This window comes from Rhinolophus ferrumequinum, chromosome 5, assembly GCF_004115265.2.
Source record: "Rhinolophus ferrumequinum isolate MPI-CBG mRhiFer1 chromosome 5, mRhiFer1_v1.p, whole genome shotgun sequence".
Taxonomy (NCBI): domain Eukaryota; kingdom Metazoa; phylum Chordata; class Mammalia; order Chiroptera; family Rhinolophidae; genus Rhinolophus; species Rhinolophus ferrumequinum.
The window spans coordinates 86,218,154-86,235,248 of NC_046288.1; the positions used below are offsets into that span (position 1 = coordinate 86,218,154).

At 53.3% G+C, this 17,095-nt stretch overlaps 1 protein-coding gene across 3 annotated transcripts in view; it reads right to left on the reverse strand.

The window, feature by feature from the left end:
* The window catches only part of HTT (huntingtin), a 118,966-nt gene that overhangs the window by 14,476 nt on the left and 87,395 nt on the right, over nucleotides 1-17,095 (reverse strand). For all 3 annotated transcript variants that reach the window (XM_033106781.1, XM_033106782.1, XM_033106783.1), the window contains 12 exons: nucleotides 15,222-15,401; nucleotides 14,941-15,117; nucleotides 14,573-14,649; nucleotides 12,719-12,857; nucleotides 11,643-11,765; nucleotides 9,605-9,818; nucleotides 9,087-9,232; nucleotides 7,375-7,552; nucleotides 6,317-6,412; nucleotides 3,556-3,743; nucleotides 1,928-2,054; nucleotides 8-108 (listed from right to left, as the gene is read on the reverse strand). In XM_033106781.1, the coding sequence (XP_032962672.1) occupies nucleotides 8-108; nucleotides 1,928-2,054; nucleotides 3,556-3,743; nucleotides 6,317-6,412; nucleotides 7,375-7,552; nucleotides 9,087-9,232; nucleotides 9,605-9,818; nucleotides 11,643-11,765; nucleotides 12,719-12,857; nucleotides 14,573-14,649; nucleotides 14,941-15,117; nucleotides 15,222-15,401 (1,746 nt within the window). The remainder of the gene's footprint in view (nucleotides 1-7; nucleotides 109-1,927; nucleotides 2,055-3,555; nucleotides 3,744-6,316; nucleotides 6,413-7,374; nucleotides 7,553-9,086; nucleotides 9,233-9,604; nucleotides 9,819-11,642; nucleotides 11,766-12,718; nucleotides 12,858-14,572; nucleotides 14,650-14,940; nucleotides 15,118-15,221; nucleotides 15,402-17,095) is intronic.

Consider the following 17,095-nt stretch of genomic DNA (forward strand, 5'->3'; position numbering starts at 1 on the left):
GGCTTACTTCCGGCGGGCTCTCCTCCTGCTCCATAACGAGGGGCTGGGTCACCAGGACACCGAGGAGGGTGGCCCATGTTTCTTCAAACTGGGTACGGCTGGTCCACCCTAGGAACGCAAATGTTACGTGAGATGGAGGGTCACTCAGTCCTGGAACTTCTCGCCGAGCTGTGACAGCTGGGCTGCATAGCTCTAACTGGCACAGGCCCTGCCCCAGGGCCTCGTACGGCCGCCCTCTAACCATCACGACAGCTCTGTGACGCACAAACACTGCCAGCTCCGGCCCATCAGCAAGGACGCTGAGGCACGCAAGTCCGAGACCACACGACAGAGAAGCAGCACGGGCTAAGTCAGGGCGCCCGGTGGGGAGGCGCCCCTCCGCCTCTGCTTGGAGATGCAGCAGTCTAACGGGCTCGGAGCCGCTTCGGCCCTGCGCACCAGAGAGTTCCGAGTCCCCCAGTGGGTCGGCCGCTGGATGGAGCTCTGCACACACACAGCTCAGGTCACGTGTGCCGCTGTGCATGCTGGAGCGTGTGCGGTGCGGGGTCTGTCTCAAGAAAGTGACAGCAGTATCTCCGGGCCTGTCTGGAAGAACAGACCCAAAAGAAATGGACTGCAGCTCGGGGCACGCAGGTCCTGAGGGCACCTCGGGACCTCAAGCACCAGGCCACAGGCTGCGCTCCGGCGGGAGGGTAACAGCTGTTTCTGAGGGCTGCGCTTGGCGTCCCTCAGGTGGCTATGCCACCTGATTAGTGCTACAAGTGACAGAATCCTTGCTAAGCTGGATGAAGAAAGAGTGACAGACTGATTAGGACATAGGCTAGATATACACAGACGGAGACAGACGCATGTAACAATTTACATAGGGTTTTCAAAGCAAAGGATGAACTAAGGGAGAGTAAGCAAGAACAAATGCAATCATGAGGACCAGACTGCCCGCCCAACGGTCCTGGGTCCCGTGGCCTGACTGACAAGCCACACACAAGACGGCTCAGCGAGGATGACGAGCTGGGAGGAGGCCTGGGAGGCCAGGAGACCGGCTGGCAACAACCTCCAGAGAGACAGGAAGAGGACACGCTCCGGGGCAGCCGGCCTTCGACTGCGCTGATTGCATCTTGGATGGGGTGATGGGTCGTGCGCTCGACTGAAGGGAAAGGTAGAGGCAGTAAGGTTGCCAGCGCGAATCCTCCAGGACCTAAGTGAGCACAAAGCCTGCACGGCCCGGGACAGGAGGGCACCGCAGACCCAGGCTGGGTCCGGCGCAGTCAGGGTGCCATGCCTGACGCAGCAGACAAAACACTCCCGGGACGCCCTAGCAGGGCACTGCCACTCAGGGTCTACCGATCGCAACCCTCAGCAGGTGACACCTCCAGATATAAAACAGGGACAAAAAAAGGCCCTTCCCCTGTGCTGCAGAGAAGAGTCCTGACAGGAAAACTGCCACCGCCATCACCTACAGGGGCACTGGGCACTGGTGCGTCTCTGAACTTCCTGGTGACAGGCTGGGTCCTGCCCACATCACACAGAGCCCCGCGCTGCCTCACCTGAAGTCTGCCTCCTCTCCGCTCTCTCCACGCTGGGTCCACTGTCCCACACACGAGCAGAGGCAGCAGGGATCACACAACGCAATGCCCAGGACAGGTGCCCAGTACGAAGACCGATGTGGCCCTCACTGTCATTTCCCAGAGGACCTACCCAACCTCCAACAAGCGTGATGTATGAGAATTTGGGGTTCAACTCACATACAAACTAGGATTGAATTTCCCACTGTGACAGCTCTGAACACACTGCCAAATGCATTCGTGTGAGTAGGTCACGCCCTGAATTTTTTAGGGAGAAAGATGAGACGAGCCCCCATCCGGGGCGTGGGGTTTGCCCTCAGCGGACGTGTTTCATGGCCCCAACTTGCAGGAGAAATGGCAGCTACCTAGCGTGTTGATGCGGTAGATAAACTCTTTGAAGACTTCCTTTTCCTGGAGGAACTCCACAGGGATCTCGGGGAACACTGTGCTGAAGTCCCCTCCCGGCGTGGGCGACCATCCGAGCTTCCAGACCTGAGGGCATGAAAAAGGAACCAGGCTGCACAGTCAAGGGAGGACACTGCGTTGCGAGGGCACCAGGAAAGGCCACTTCTCTCGGCGCGGCTCCCTCCCGAGCCCGGCCTGCTGACCCCGCACAGCCACCCTGAGAGCCAGCATGCTCCTTCCCCAGGGAAACGGCTCCAACCACCTGGCTGAGCAGCTCCCTGCCCACCAGCGAGCCCATCTGCTCCCACCTCGCCCCTCACCCCCCCACCAGGCTGCGCCTCCGTGACAGGCAGGCAGGAGGGAGCCGGCAGCTGCGCTGAGTCAGGCACCAAGAGCCCCCCGTTCCATGTCTGTTAGCGCCACTGATCCAGCTTTGTCGGTCAGTCAGGGGCTCTACAAGCTGGACCCGGACCCCCCAGCCCATCCAATAGGCCTCAAAGGCACGGCCCCAACCTCAGCTGCCAGGCAGCTCTCGCTTCCCTATGGAACACACTTCCTAAGTGCCTCCCGTTCCTCCCCAGACCCCCACGCACTGCTGTCACCGCCGCCTCAAGGGGACTGCCCGGTGCGGGGAGGAGCCTTGCTGGAAGAGGTCATCTACAGGACAGCTCTGTGCTGACATGTTCCCGGGTCCGTCCCACACACGCTGACCTCTACACTGCCTTCCGGCGCCACCGCCCTGTGCCCTCACAGGTGCAGTTGTCTCAAAACCTACAGTGATTCTGTTGCCACAGCTGAAACCAGCCCTGCAGTGACCACAGCCTCTCTTCCCAGAGGGCGCCTGTGTTGGAAATGCCGCCAACTGTCTGTTCTGCAAAGCCGCCCAGCGCAGCATGCCTGGGGCTCTCAGAAGGAGCCCTCCACGTGGGTACTGTCACCCCACAGCACAGCCCTCTTTGTCCCCGGGTCTATCGAGCACCGTTACTTTGCTACGCGCACGGGGCCTGGGCCCCACTGGCGGGTGCAAAGCCAGCGCCTGCCCTCTGGGTGCTGGCTGATCTTCCGCTCCAGCGCCAGACCCTGCTGGGCCAGCCCATCGCCCTTGGTTACTGCGGCGCACTCCCCGGGGGGAGCGCAGTCCAGCCTCCACCACCCACCCTGCTCACACTAAGCTCCGTTGTCTGAAACGAGCCCTGAAACCGATTCTGAAGACAATTTCAAAAGGAGCGGAAAGGGGGTTGTGCCAAAGCACGTCAGTGACCTTCAAAGGGGACGACTTGGAAAGGGAGACACTCCTGGAGGGGGTCATTTCTGTCACACCGTTAACCAAATTCACCTGTGCCTTCAGCATCACACCGGACACTAAGTGCCTACTGGGGGGATGTGGTCTTATTTCTTACGTGCTGCTTTGCCCCACAGAAAAGCCAGCATTTCTGCTAACTCCAGCCGTGTGTCATGCCCGAAGACACGAGGCAGATAGCAGGACGACAGGCAGCGCCCTGGACACCTCAGGGTGGCATGTGAAGTCACGACCACGCTCACCTGGGAAGCCCAGCCCTGGTCTCCACAAAGGATCGCTCAGACTCACCAGCGGGGGAACGCGCGTGTAGCTGTTGACGAGGGGCAGGCGGGCCAGGCTGACGACGACGTTCCTGAGCACGGACGTGAGGAACGCGGGCGTGCTGCTGTTCCTTTTGTGCCCCAAGGCCAGCACGCTTGGCAGAGCCTCCACCATTTCCGCCACCATACCACAGGCTGCGGTGACATACTCAGGCCCTAAGCAAACAGCACAGTGGAGAGGCGGTGCTGTGAAGCCACGCCCGACCCGCCGCCTCTCCTCCTCCTCCAGCCCGGCCCAGCACACCCCACAACCAATCGTTCCGTCCTGGAGAGAGGCGCCCCCAGACTTCTAGCTGCTCACTGAAGGCCTACAGACTTACCTGCTCTCATCTGTCTACACACTCAGCCGACTCCATGTCGGCTAGACTGCTGGGATCGTCGGGAACCTGGTCTGCCGCCAGGCGTCCCAGCCGTCCCGCCCTCCCTGCAGCTGGCTTTCTTTGGTTCTCCCAGGACCTGGAGCTCGTCCCTACACTGGCATGCGAAAAGCCATGCTGTGCTCCCCGGTTCACCATTTCCCACAATCGGGGTTCTCAGAGTGGTGGGTGTCCCAGCCTAAAACTCTGTAGGCGGGAGAAAGCCCCACTCTTAGCTGAGAACTCGGCACCCAGACAGCAAGGGCTGCTTCTGACTCGCTTTGAGTCTGGCATTGAGTATGTACCCCAAATCACGTGTTGACAAATGTTTAGGACTGTGGGCAGGTGTTAGCCATGGTCTGTGAGATTCAACAGGCCAGGCGACGTCCTCTTACGCAGAGGACTCTTACTGCGTGGAAGGAGTTAGACCCCAAGCTAAGAGAAACGAGGCTGACTTCAGTAAAACTGACGGGCCGTCTTTAGGAGGTATCATCCTAGGGGGTGAGACAAAAAACAGGCCTCTTCCTCTGGCCAAGGAACAGTAAGTGGCCTGAGCAGGGTCGTGGAGCGTGAGCACGACGGCATTAACCCAAAGACAGTGCGCTCCAGCCCGCAGCCTGCCTGTTCCGACTCTACCCTTGACACACCTGAATTCCTTTCAAATCACACCTAGAGTTAGGGCGCCACCGGCCGAACACCTGTAGCAGTAGGGCACTTGTTCTGGGTGCTGTACGAGGATTAATTTACTCCGCCCTGCACCGGCTCTGGGAGGTTAGCATCACTCTTAGCCTCACGGAAGCTCAAGGCCACTAACTGGCACAGGCCACTCAGCGAGACAGGGGCTGCTGAGCAGGGAAGTGAGTGTTTGCACGTTCCCTCACGTTCTCATTGCACGTTGTCAATGAGAAGTCCTGAAGTCACCCACAAAGGGCTGACAGAACCAGTTTTGGGATGAACACTCGGAGAAGAGCCTGGCTGTGTCATGAAACACCACTGCTTCTGGATGGCTGTGCAATTACAAAGCCTTGAGCAGGTTACCATGAATACAAATGACAGGAAGACTCCATCATTAATTACATTAATTACCTGGGACTGCACAAAAGCTGGCAAAAAAAAAAAAAAAGATACAAAGCATTCATGGACTTGCTATGAAAAAGGTGTGTTAAAACCAGCAGAGCATGGATAAGACACTGGTGTTCCAAATAAGAGCCGCCAGGCGGGGCATCTCCTCCCCTTTTTGTGGGATGGGCTGCAGGCTGGTATTCCAGCCAGACCCTTGGTGAAGAGCAGGAAAGACCCTGGAGCCTAGAGACCCAGGTGACAAAAAGTCACTCAGCCGAACAGCTTCCCTCTCACGCTCCCTCGCCTCCAAGTTCAGGGTAAAACACCTGAATTGGGAGAAAGTATGTGAAAACTGAGATATCTGCCTAAATCTAGAATAGGTAGGTTTAAATAAAAGGGATGTGGACTTTTTGTTTCTGTGGGAAGAGCAAGAATTTTCATTTAAAAATCCACCCAAGTGGGGCAACCGGATGGCTCAGTTGGTTGGAGCGGGAGCTCTGAACAACAGGGTTGCCAGTTCGATTCCCGCATGGGCCAGTGAGCTGCGCCCTCCACAACTAGATTGAAGACAACAAGCTGCCACTGAGCTTCCGGAGGGGGGCCGGATGGCTCAGTTGGTTAGAGCGCAGGCTCTCAACGGCAGAGTTGCCAGTTCGATTCCCACATGGGATGGTGGGCTGCGCCCCCTGCGACTAAAGATTGAAAACAGGACTGGTCTTGGAGTTGAGCTGCACCCTCCACAACTAGATTGAGGGACGACGGCTTGGAGCTGGTGGGCCCTGGAGAAACATACTGTTCCCCAATTAAAAAAAAAAATTCCACCAAAGTAAATGGCTGAAATAGACATTCAGGTTACCTAACATTCAGGTGGGTATTTCCCCTAACTGCAAGTTCTCTAGTATTTCTACTAGTTCCTAGTAGTTTGTTCATTCATTACTAAACAAACATTAGTCTGTCACTTATAATAGTGAGAACACAGAAGGCCGCATACGCCCCAAGGAGCCAGTCTGAGGTGAGACACACACTAAGCCACTGAGTGCAAGACGGGGGACAGCCGGGCCTCCCCAGGACCGTGATGCCCGCTGAGTTTGGAGGGTCAGCTGAAGCGAGTCACCAAGGGGGCAGATGTGCAGGTAGAGGAGAGAGCAGATGCAGGGCAGTGTCCTCAAACTGCCCTCAGTTTAGGGACGAGCTACAAGACGCAGCCAAGTCGGCTTTCCAGGGTCCACATTTACCACTTTAAATGTCTTCTATGGATGAATATCAAGCCCCCAAAAACACAGGTAAGAAATCAGGGGTCTTGAGACTTACTCTGCGTGTGTGAGTGTATTCCATCTTCTCTAGCAACTTTTGGGGTGTCCGTCTGTCTTTCTGGACTGAGAAGCTGGTCCCCGGGCTGCACCACAACTGAAATCATAACAACACAGAGAGAAGAATTTCCGAACACTTTTCCCATTCCTTTTTATTCAACTGTTCACATTTATGCAGCCTCATAACATTTCCAAGCGACAGGCTGTGTCAAACGAGGTACAGCCATCATAGAGCCAATTTTAGACAGCTAGGCAGTACCAGGCTTTGGCATCAAGGTCTGGGTTGCCGTGAAACGCACGAGAAGCTGGGCTCCTACGTTCAGACTGCCAAGCCCTCCCACTGTCTGCTGTCGCCACCTCCAGCCCTGAAGGGTTTTATCAGAAGGGCCAGGATTCACTGCTGCTAAAAGCATCCCACAACCCCCAACTAGTCTGGCTTTGAAATACTACTCCCTGGATCTTTGCTTCAAGTTGACTACAAATGTACAGATGAAAACAATTTAACAATGAAACTTCAAAACACCACTCTATAATGTTCATTTAGAAACACAAAACTTCAAAACACCCTCTAACATGTAAACTATAATGTCCAATTTTTAAAAAAATTTTGGCTAATGACCCTTGTTGAGGACATAGTCCCTTGAAAAGAATTTTTACAATATGTTAGTATTACAATGCAGTATAGAAACAAGCATTTTGGCTGTGACAGAAATCAAGTCATCTTTGAATGTAATCTTATTAATCTTACGATCGTTTAGGACTAAAGGCATGAAACTGTCAACTAGGACCAGAGACCAAAGAGACATAAAACGAAGAGTACTTTTTATGAAAGCTGGGACTCCAAAAATCTAAAGAAGAGCCAATTCAGGTTAAATCCTAACGTGGACTTCGAGGCCCTGAGGTTAAGGCAAAGCCCCTATCTTATCCACCTCTTCACCCCAATGCCTCACGTGGCCCCAGGAGGACAGCTGGCACAAAGCAAATGTCTGTGAACAGATCTAAGGAGCTGACTACTGGGTCAGTGGCAAAGGACAGACACCCATCGAGTCAGGGACTCACTGGCCTCCAGGATGAAGCGGACGCAGTGGATGAGGGAGCAGGTGTGTGTGGCCATCTCGGGGGAAGACAGCGCGCTCCAGAGGCCGGGCAGCTGCAGAGCCAGGCAGCAGCAGTCCAGACCCGCCTGGAGGTCCAGACTCAGCGGGACCCGCTCATGGATCAAATGCCACGCCAGCGCCTGGAGGGGAGGGAGGGCTGCGTTAAAGAGGCTCAGACCCACGCTCCCTCCTATCATGCACGCGTGTGCTGTCAGGGAAGCAGACAACACCCGCTGGCAAGGAACAGTTGTCGGAGGCTCGAAAGGCCGGCAGGCGCCAACGACCCTGCCCGTCCCCAGGGACAGGCCACTGCCACTCCTTTCCGTTCACTCCTGACCACCGCTCCCCACAGTGCGTGGGCACCCCCATCTGCCGGACCGGACCGCCCACCCTGATCTGGCCGCCCCTTTCCCTCGGCTCTGTGGGAGCCGCACTCCAGGCCAGGCTCTTCCTTGGGGCCCCCAAGTGCTGGCCATGCCTTTGTTGTGGTCACAGAGGCTGAATGGAGAGCATGGGTTCAAATGCCACAGAGGCTCCGTCCCAGCCGGGTGACCTGGGCAAGAACTCTCAGGGCCTGCTCTCCTCCCTCGTCTGTGGGACGGGAGTTCACAGCCCATCTCAGGGAGATCTGAGACCTGAGTAAGGTGACACACAGGGAGTGCCTCATCCTGCACACAGTGGGCACGTGACCGAGCAGGCAGTGGTCACTCTTACTGAAACTGTGCTGCTTGCCAGCCTCCCCACTACCCTGAGGACAGAAGCACAGCCATGGGACTCGGCCTGGCTCCAAGTAAACGCTGCTTCGTCGTCTCAAGAACCACCACACGCACGTCTCCCAACAGCTTGCTCTGTGTCGAGAGCCGGCTGGTGCCACCAGGGCTGAGTCAGCCCTGTCCCCGCCCAGGCCACACAATGCAGCTCTGGCTCTCGGCTCCAAGGATGCAGGCTACACTCTATTTTCCAGAAGCCATATGGAAAGGCAGCGCACCCACAACGTGCACACATTTTGGGGTAACTACAAGTGTTAACACAGAGTGCTAATTCTTCATGGCTGAAAGTCTAGGTTTACAGCTAAATTTAAAACATAATAAATTTCCCAATTTTTGTTCAAGTGTCTTAAATTGGGATCCACCTTACACTTGTAGTGCTTCCTTTTCCTTGGGAAAAAAGTATAAATGGACCGTCTGTCCTAAAATCAGAGGCGTCTGAGAATCAAGGAAGTAGATCCACGCCCAAGCACACGCTCACCTCACTGTACTGGGGGGACCCCGAAAGGCCTGTGACGGTCTCGCCAACTCCCTGCCGGCCCTCCTCCAGGACTGAGACCCACTCCACTAAGCCGCTCCCCAGACCTGGTGACAACCGGCCAAGGCAGGGAGGAGCCCAGGCACAGGTCCCAGGCCTGGCTCTTCAGAGACCGCTCTCCTTGGCTCTGAAGTAGGTGTCGGAAGTGCCATATCGCCAAATCACGAGGCACCCGTGATCAGAGCTATGAAAGCACTCAGGAAAAGTACGGGACAGGTGTGACCCTTGACAACAGGCGTTGTTAGTTCAGTGGGAATGAGGTGAAGAGGACCCCGGACCACACAGCTCCCGTTTCCGGTTAAAAGTGCCTTCCTCTCGCACGTGACAGTGCCAGTCACAGAAGCACCGAGTTCCCGAGTGGCCGCTTACCTCGAGGGTCATGACCACAAACTTCACCGTGTCCGGCTCCTTCTCAGGAGGAAGCTGCAGGTGGCCAGGCAGTCTGGAGAGCACCACAAGGTACTGGGCCAGGGCCCGGGCCAGAGTGGTCAGGGAACGGTATACCATGGCATCCCCTGAAACGGAACAGCTCGGTGGGCGGGAGAAACCACAGAGGCTCGCGACTTTCCTGAGAATCTGACGGGCGCGAAAGACGCCGCTGCCCGGGAGCACACCTGCACACACGCCAACCTGCACGTGAACTCCAGGCCCCGCGGCCCCTGGGATTTAGCCTAGTGTGGCTCCCGGCTCACGCCCAGGCAGCGTCAGCGAACGGCAAAGTGGCAGACACACCAAAGACATGCAGAGCTAGGGACCCCAGCGCCATTCCTCAGTTACCCTGTAAAGCTTTCAGTTGATTAAAGCAGTGTTTACTGTATGTTTACTCATTGCAAAGCACGGTACTGGCTCTGCAGCAGTTTTTAAAAATAAGACTTTCTTTGTGTTACCAAATAGATCATTCAGCTTGCTCCAGTAGGCAGTGGGCTCCACGGGCAGGAATGGCTGGAAAACCTGGTGGACAGCCGGGAGCTGCTGAGCCATGCTGCTCACACGCTCCAGGGTCGCCTCACGAGCTGCTTCAAAGAGGGGACTGTTCTGGCCTCCGGAGATTTCACGCACCCCCAGGCCCAAGCACGGGGCCAACAGGCTCACGTTGAACTCCTGCATCGGGCAATCAGGGTGCAACAACAACGACAGGCTTTCAGCCAGGCAAGAAAACACAACAGAAGAAAGGACAATGCGAACATTTCTGAGACAACACAGGTCACTAAACCATAAAAAATCATAAGGAATACTCTACTTCTGTTATAAATACACAAACAACTCCAATAAACATACACGCAGTGAAGTTTACTTCTGGTCTCTTTTGGGTGTTTTAATTTTAAAGAAATATTTTTATTTTATTATGCCTTCAGATTGGTGTGAAATAAAAAATTTAATGACAAAATTTAATTGATAAAAATATAAAATCGAGCTGATGTGCCATCCAAGAAATCAGTGAAACACCTAACATTCCCAAAGTTTGAAAAACATAAGCTATGTCCAAAAACGGCTGAGATAAATCAAAGTACCTACCATACAAATGCCACAGCTTTGGCTGGAAAAATAGCATTTCATAGGATGTTTCAATTTGTATTATGTTTTGCCAACTTTTAAAAACCATTTAAGGATTTTGGGGACCAATTTTCAGGTAGAATGTCAATCTTTACTTAGTTAATATTCAGAGAAGCATGTGTCACCATCAGTGACCAGAACAGAACACTTCTGTTACAGCCAGAAGTTTAAAAACTGTTAAAAGTCCAATCACTGAATTTGAAAATTCAATAAATTGGTCATTAAAACAACTTACCATTCAGCAAATCAGTTTTCAGTGAATGGATCTTAAACTGATTTGATTCTAGCCAACTGATTTGGGGCCAATTCTCCTGTTTCTGTCAACGTGACTTGTATTTTCAAACTATTGGAGATTAGTACGTGGGAACAAAGTACTGTGTGGCCTCCCCAGTCTCCGTCCATCCACACCGGCCCAGTCTTTGGTGCCACCCCCACCCCCCATGCAGCTGCCTCGCCGTCCCCCTAAGTCCCTGCTGCTTTACATGCCCGCTGGCACATATCAGAGCGGCACTAAAACACTACAAGTTTAGTTAACTGCTCGCCCCAGGAGGTCTGAGGAGCCCAGTAAGTCTGTGGCTGGATAACACTGAAAGGGACCTGCCCAGGAGCTAAGGACAGGACCTGGGCCAGCCCCGCATGGGGGACCTCAGGACAACTAGTGGGGAAGTGGGGGACCTCCCTGCATCTAGTAGGAGTGGAGGGAATCTCACTACAGGTTATGGGGGAGCAGGACCTCACTGCATCTACGGAGGGGGCTTATGAAAGATCAACTTCCAGAGCTCCAGGAAAGTGTTAAATCTTGCGCTGTGATACCGTCTAACAGCTTTGCTCAGGCCCATGAGAACGAGCCGTTAGAATGGACTGTAATCTGAGAGAACCTACTTTTTTTTGGGGGGGGGGTACTTTTCACTTTATTTTACTTTCTTAGCCATTGCAGAGTATACTGAATTGAAAATCCCAGTTGTACAAAATCCTTGTGTGAGAAACGCAATGTGTCAATCTGGCTAGTGGGGGCTGGCCAGTTTGCAGTGAGCAGGCCTGAAGGGGCTGGGAAATTCAAATGATGATTAGCATATCAAGTATTCAAAAAAACCCTCGTTTCCCAGACCAGCTCCTCAGATGCTTTTCTCGAAAAGGGGAGAACCTACTTTCTTTACATGTGTGAAAAGTTGACACAAACAGTTTGCCTCCTTCTGGACTTGAACATGACTGAACTAACGTCCATCCTGCCTGGACAGCACCTCTGCCAGCAGGGCAGGTGGATGAGTGGTACCACCCCATGGAGGCGGCAAGATGGCAGTGAGAGAAAGCCAGTGTGTTTCAGGAACAGGAGAAAGGCAGGGCGGCCCAACCCCGCGGTGCCCACTGTACCGAGTTCATCATGAATGCACTCATGTCTGCCGCAGGGACCCGACTCAGCAGCTCCGCCCCCTCCAGCAGCGCAGAGTCTGACCGCGTCCAGCACTGGGACTGGACGAGGCGTAGGTACCAGTCCTGGGAAGGAGAGGAGGGCGGGTGAGGACAGCACACAGTGGGCCAGGCTTCCCAGGGCCCTCAACACCACTGGAGACATGGTGCGTCTCCACTGGCTGCCCTGGCAGCCTGTGGCCCCCGATCACAGGACCCTGTCCTCCCCGGACTACGAACGCAATCTGGAAACGACACGCTGGCCGCGCAGGCCACTACCACACCACAGGGGGCTGCGAAGGCTGGTCGCTAACCTTGCCGTGAGGGACACAGCTCCTTCTCCCCTCCACCTGGTGAACGCCTGACTGTCCTCCAAGCCAGCGATGGTGCTATGGGAAGCGGGCCCTACTCTGTGCCCGCCCTGCCTGTGCCTCACTGGGCACCGCACCCACCACCTTCTGTGGGGGTGGCTGCTCTGCTCCTCTCTCCAGGGCCAACACAGGACTCTGCTATTTGTGCCAGGACTGCTGGCTGTTGAAATCCAAGTTCTTACTTAAATTGAACTCTCTCCAGGAAAGGAGAACACCAAGGCTCTCCCCAGGGTCCAATGGCCCCAGCTGTGAGGTGTGAGAGGTGAGGGTGATAACGTGCAGGGTCCATGGCAGGGGGGAGGGGCGTCAACATGCAGGTGGTTGGCAGGCGTGAGGAAGACACAGGCCAGGTGGGCACATGCCAGAAGGCCTGTGTGGTCGTGGGTGCAGGCCACGGTCCCCACCTCCTGCCTCTCCCACTGACCCTGACCTCCCAGCCCCGTGATACGTGTCCCAAGTCAGCATTTCCTTTCTCATCACTTGGGCTGGACCTCGGGCACGCTGTCAGGGATAGGACCCTGCCCATCGCTGGCAGGAAACAGCCGTGCCAAGCGCTATGACATCCTGCCACCTGAACCACCTGTCGCACTATGGAGCTGCCAAAGGTGGACAGATGCCCTCAGCGCCCTGAGCAGCCTACGCGTCACACACAGACATGCGGACACTTACTTTGTCTGGACTCACTGTCTCCAGTGCCAGGGGCCCATCCCCATCCAGAGGGTGAGACGTGACCGGAGGACAGGGGCCGCGTGACCCTGGGGCAGTGGCGAGACGAAGCCTGTCCAGCAGGGAGTACAGCCTTTGGTGCCTGGAATCCAATCACATGGGGGTTAGAGACCGGCTTCATGGGGAAAAAATAACAGTGGCTTCTTAAAGCGAGATGAACACGACTGACATGCTCTTTAGAGCTACTTTTCATTGACGCTCAAACAGTCATGACGCAGATTCAGGCCCTAGTTTACTTCTAGTAACCATATTTATGCCCCATAAATATTTTTCAGAAATTTCATTTAGACTCACACATTGCAACAGGCAATACGTAGACAACAGCTAATCAAAGCATCCTCTAGAAATGCAAGTATCATCTAAGACCCAAGTGCACAGCACTCTCCCAACAAGACAATTTATACCAATTATGGTCATTTCATAGGAGAATCACCCCATCTGGCACAAGATATTTATAATTGTCCTCATCCGGGGAGACTAATAAGTCTAGGGTCAGACAATAATAACAGTTTGTCCAAATCACAACACGATTCAGGCCGGCATCCTGAAAAACCATCCACAGCCAGGTCCTGCCCACCAAACCTCGCCCCTTCCCAATAAGACACCGTCCACAGCCACTCCTCAGACTGAAGTCACAGCATCATAATTAGATTTTCTCTCTCACACGCTCCACCACCCCTATCCACCCTCATGGAGGACAAAGGCAAAAGCTTCTCAGTTTATTTTGCAGTCTGAGAAATATACTCATGTAATAGATCCATGATTTCTGATAAAGGCTTCTAAAGATTTTGCAAACAAAATTAGGTGATAAATAGCTATAAAGAAAAGAAGTTTAACAAGATGCAGACATAATTCTTGCAAGCCAAGAATTGGGTAACGTCTTTCAGATTTGCCAACTCCCACTTAGCAATTAGATTACATACTATGATTACACACAAATGAAGCTGGTAACTCATCTTCCCATTTGCCACAGGACGGGGAACAGAGCTGAAGGCTACCCCTCAAACAGCCCAGAGGTGGGCGGGCACACGTCCACACAGGCAGGTCGGTACACATCCACACATGTGGGCAGGCACACGTCCACAGGTGGGCAGGCACACGTCCACTCAGGCGGCCCAGAGGCAGGCGGGCACACGTCTACACATGTGGCCCAGAGGCGGGCGGGCACACATCCACTCAGGTGGCCCAGAGGTAGGCGGGCACACGTCCACTAAGGCGGCCCAGAGGCAGGCGGGCACACGCCCACTCAGGCGGCCCAGAGGCAGGTGGGCACACGTCCACTCAGGCGGCCCAGAGGCGGGCGGGCACACGTCCACACATGTGGCCCAGAGGCGGGCGGGCACACGTCCACTCAGGCGGCCCAGAGGCGGGCGGGCACATGTCCACTCAGGCGGCCCAGAGGCAGGCGGGCACACATCCACTCAGGCGGCCCAGAGGCGGGCGGGCACACGTCCACTCAGGCGGCCCAGAGGCATGCGGGCACACGTCCACACATGTGGCCCAGAGGCGGGCGGGCACATATCCACTCAGGCAGCCCAGAGGCGGGCGGGCACACATCCACTCAGGCGGCCCAGAGGCGGGCGGGCACACGTTCACTCAGACAGCCAGTTGATGCTGTCAAGTGATCCTGGCCTGTATAGAGTGAGGCAGTTCTGTTTAATGCAGGAAGGCCTTCTATCAAGGCCCTCTGCAGTAAACCTGTCGACAAAGGACGTCAATCTCTCGTCCTGGGAGTTTATTCCCTTACAAACCTAAGTCTTCACATCCAAAGCACAGAGGGCCTGATTCCAACGTTACCTCTGAGCTAAGCCGCTGCTCTGAAGGTTCTCTTGGATTCTGTTTAGTTCTTCCACTGGCAGCTGGGCCGTGCTGTTCTAAAGTAGACAAGCACACATCAGGGGTTTGTAACACACAATTCAATACCGCCTCACACACGTTTACAACAGAGAAACTGACGTGTGCAGCTTATCGGACGCAGCAAAGCAAATTAGAATACAGTGCCAGAAGCACTTGTATCAGACACACAAGGAATGACAAGTTCATACATGTCACGTTTCCCTTAGTGGCCATATGAAGAACATGCCCGTGCAGGAAAACCCCAGCCACTGCCTGGCTTGCCTTGCTCAGTGTTCAGTGGAAATCAGCACCAGTGTTGTGCTTAGTACCTGTAAATTCGCAGCCAAAAGCATTTCTACCCGGCGACAAGCCAGGGTGTCCACCATGTGAGCCAGCACGCGGAACGGAGTACACAGCAGCTTGTCCACATACAGCGCCAACACGGCGCCCGACTGGCTGAGGTGAATCCCTTCCAAGCACTGGAGCGTCTTCTTCAGCGCGGTGGGCTAGCGTTGGACAGAGGACAGAAGGTTTTGCCAACTAGAAACCAGCACTTCCAAAATGCCAGGCCGAGAATACAGACTGATAACAGCGGGCGCAGGGCACTTACGGTCGAGAGGTTCTCACAACGAGACTGAATCGCCTGGATGAAGAGGCCGCTGGCGGCAGCGTTCCGGTGGACGGCACTGATGAAATCTTGCACGGGGGGCTCCCGGGACAGGCTGATCAGGTCCTGGATGTGATTCACGATGAGCCACGTCAGGTGCTCGGAGTCGTGCAGATTCTGACACTGAGCCAGGGAGAGAAACAGGCCAAGCCTCACTCCCAGGCAGAGCGGGAGAGAACAGATGCTCGTGCTGCAGAGCGGCGCGAAGGGGCAGGAAGGGAAAACACAGCTCCAGGTGTGATCCTCACTGAACAAAGCTGGTGTCTGAGCACCGACCATCGACGAGCAGGAACTCTCTCTACAGAGCCTGTCACCTCCAACCATGCACTGTGGCCAAGGCTGCTCCAAATGAGATACCACCGGGGACATGGGAGCCAGCAGTCCAGCTGCAAGGGACACCAGCTGATGGCCTGGCTAGGGCGAGGTCCAGGGCCGTGGTGGGGTCATCAGGCACCTGCCACGGGCGGCAGAGATGGTGAGCTCTGTCCTGACAAGTGACTGGCCCAGAGCCGGGACGCTCCGTTCACGGCCACCCTGCTCTTTCCCAGGCGTCAGTGTGGCCTCTTGGGGGCTGTTCTCCAGTTCCCTTTTCTCCAATTTTGTGAGCGGAAAAAAAGAATTCCCTGTAACTGTCACAGTTTTGACAGAATTCTTGAATCTAAAATATGAATGGATCCCACATATTGACTGGATCTTAAAGGAGGAAATTTTACTTGAGATTTATAAGGAAGTAAAAGAAATACTCCTTTTTAAATACGTATGTTGTCTTTTTATCTTAATTCATAATCCTTCTAGACCAAAATTGTAAAATGAGATCAATTCTTTGTAATCTGGTTAATGATTAGTATTTTCCATGTGGGATAATTTAAGAGCATTAACTTATAAAAATAGTATTTTCCTTACATGCCTGTGAACTACACCATTATATAATTGTATTATTTCTCAGAAGTGGAACAAGATAGAAAAACTATTTCAACATCAAGAATGTAAAGCAAAAAATGAATATTAATAAACTGCTATCATAAAAAGAACTGTAACGACGAGTTCAGCTGAGAAGTCTGCACCGCCTTTCCAATCCAGAGTGCTCACCAGTGTTTTGCTACATGACAGCGGTATGTATACGGCATCATGTGTATACCAAAGAAACACATTTTTATATCGCTGTGAAAAAGTAGTAAATTCCAACAAAAACATAACAGGATCTCTCTAATTATAGGAAATGTTATTTTCTTCTGTTTACTTATTTGGTTTTTGTAAATTTCCTATTTTACACGTGATGCTAGATTTATGGTCAAAAACTCCCTATGTCTTAAAAAGAATGGCATCTTAACAGGGATCTGTTTAATTTATTATTACTATTTTATTTTATTTTTCCCCCCACTGGTACAGGGTTTTTATTTTTATTATTTTTATTAAAAAAAATTTTTTTTTTCCAGATTGGCTAACAATTTTCTTTCTTTTTCTTAATGAGCTTCAAGTGTACAAAACAATGTAATAGTTAGACATTTATCATTTACACCCCTCACAGTGGTAACCACCCCCATCTACTGCCCCTCTGACATCACGTACAGCCGTTACATTTCCACTGTCTCTACTCCTCATGCTGTACTCCGCTTCTTGTAGCTATATATAGATATAAAATTATAGTTGACATTCATTATTGTTCAGCTTCAGGTGTACAGTGCAGAGATCAGGCATCTACATCATCCCTGAGGTGGTCTCCCTAAGGAGACAAATGTCCATTGGATACCCTACAAAATCTTTACAACATTATTAGGGATCTGTTTTAAAATGCAGTGATGAACATCTAACACTTT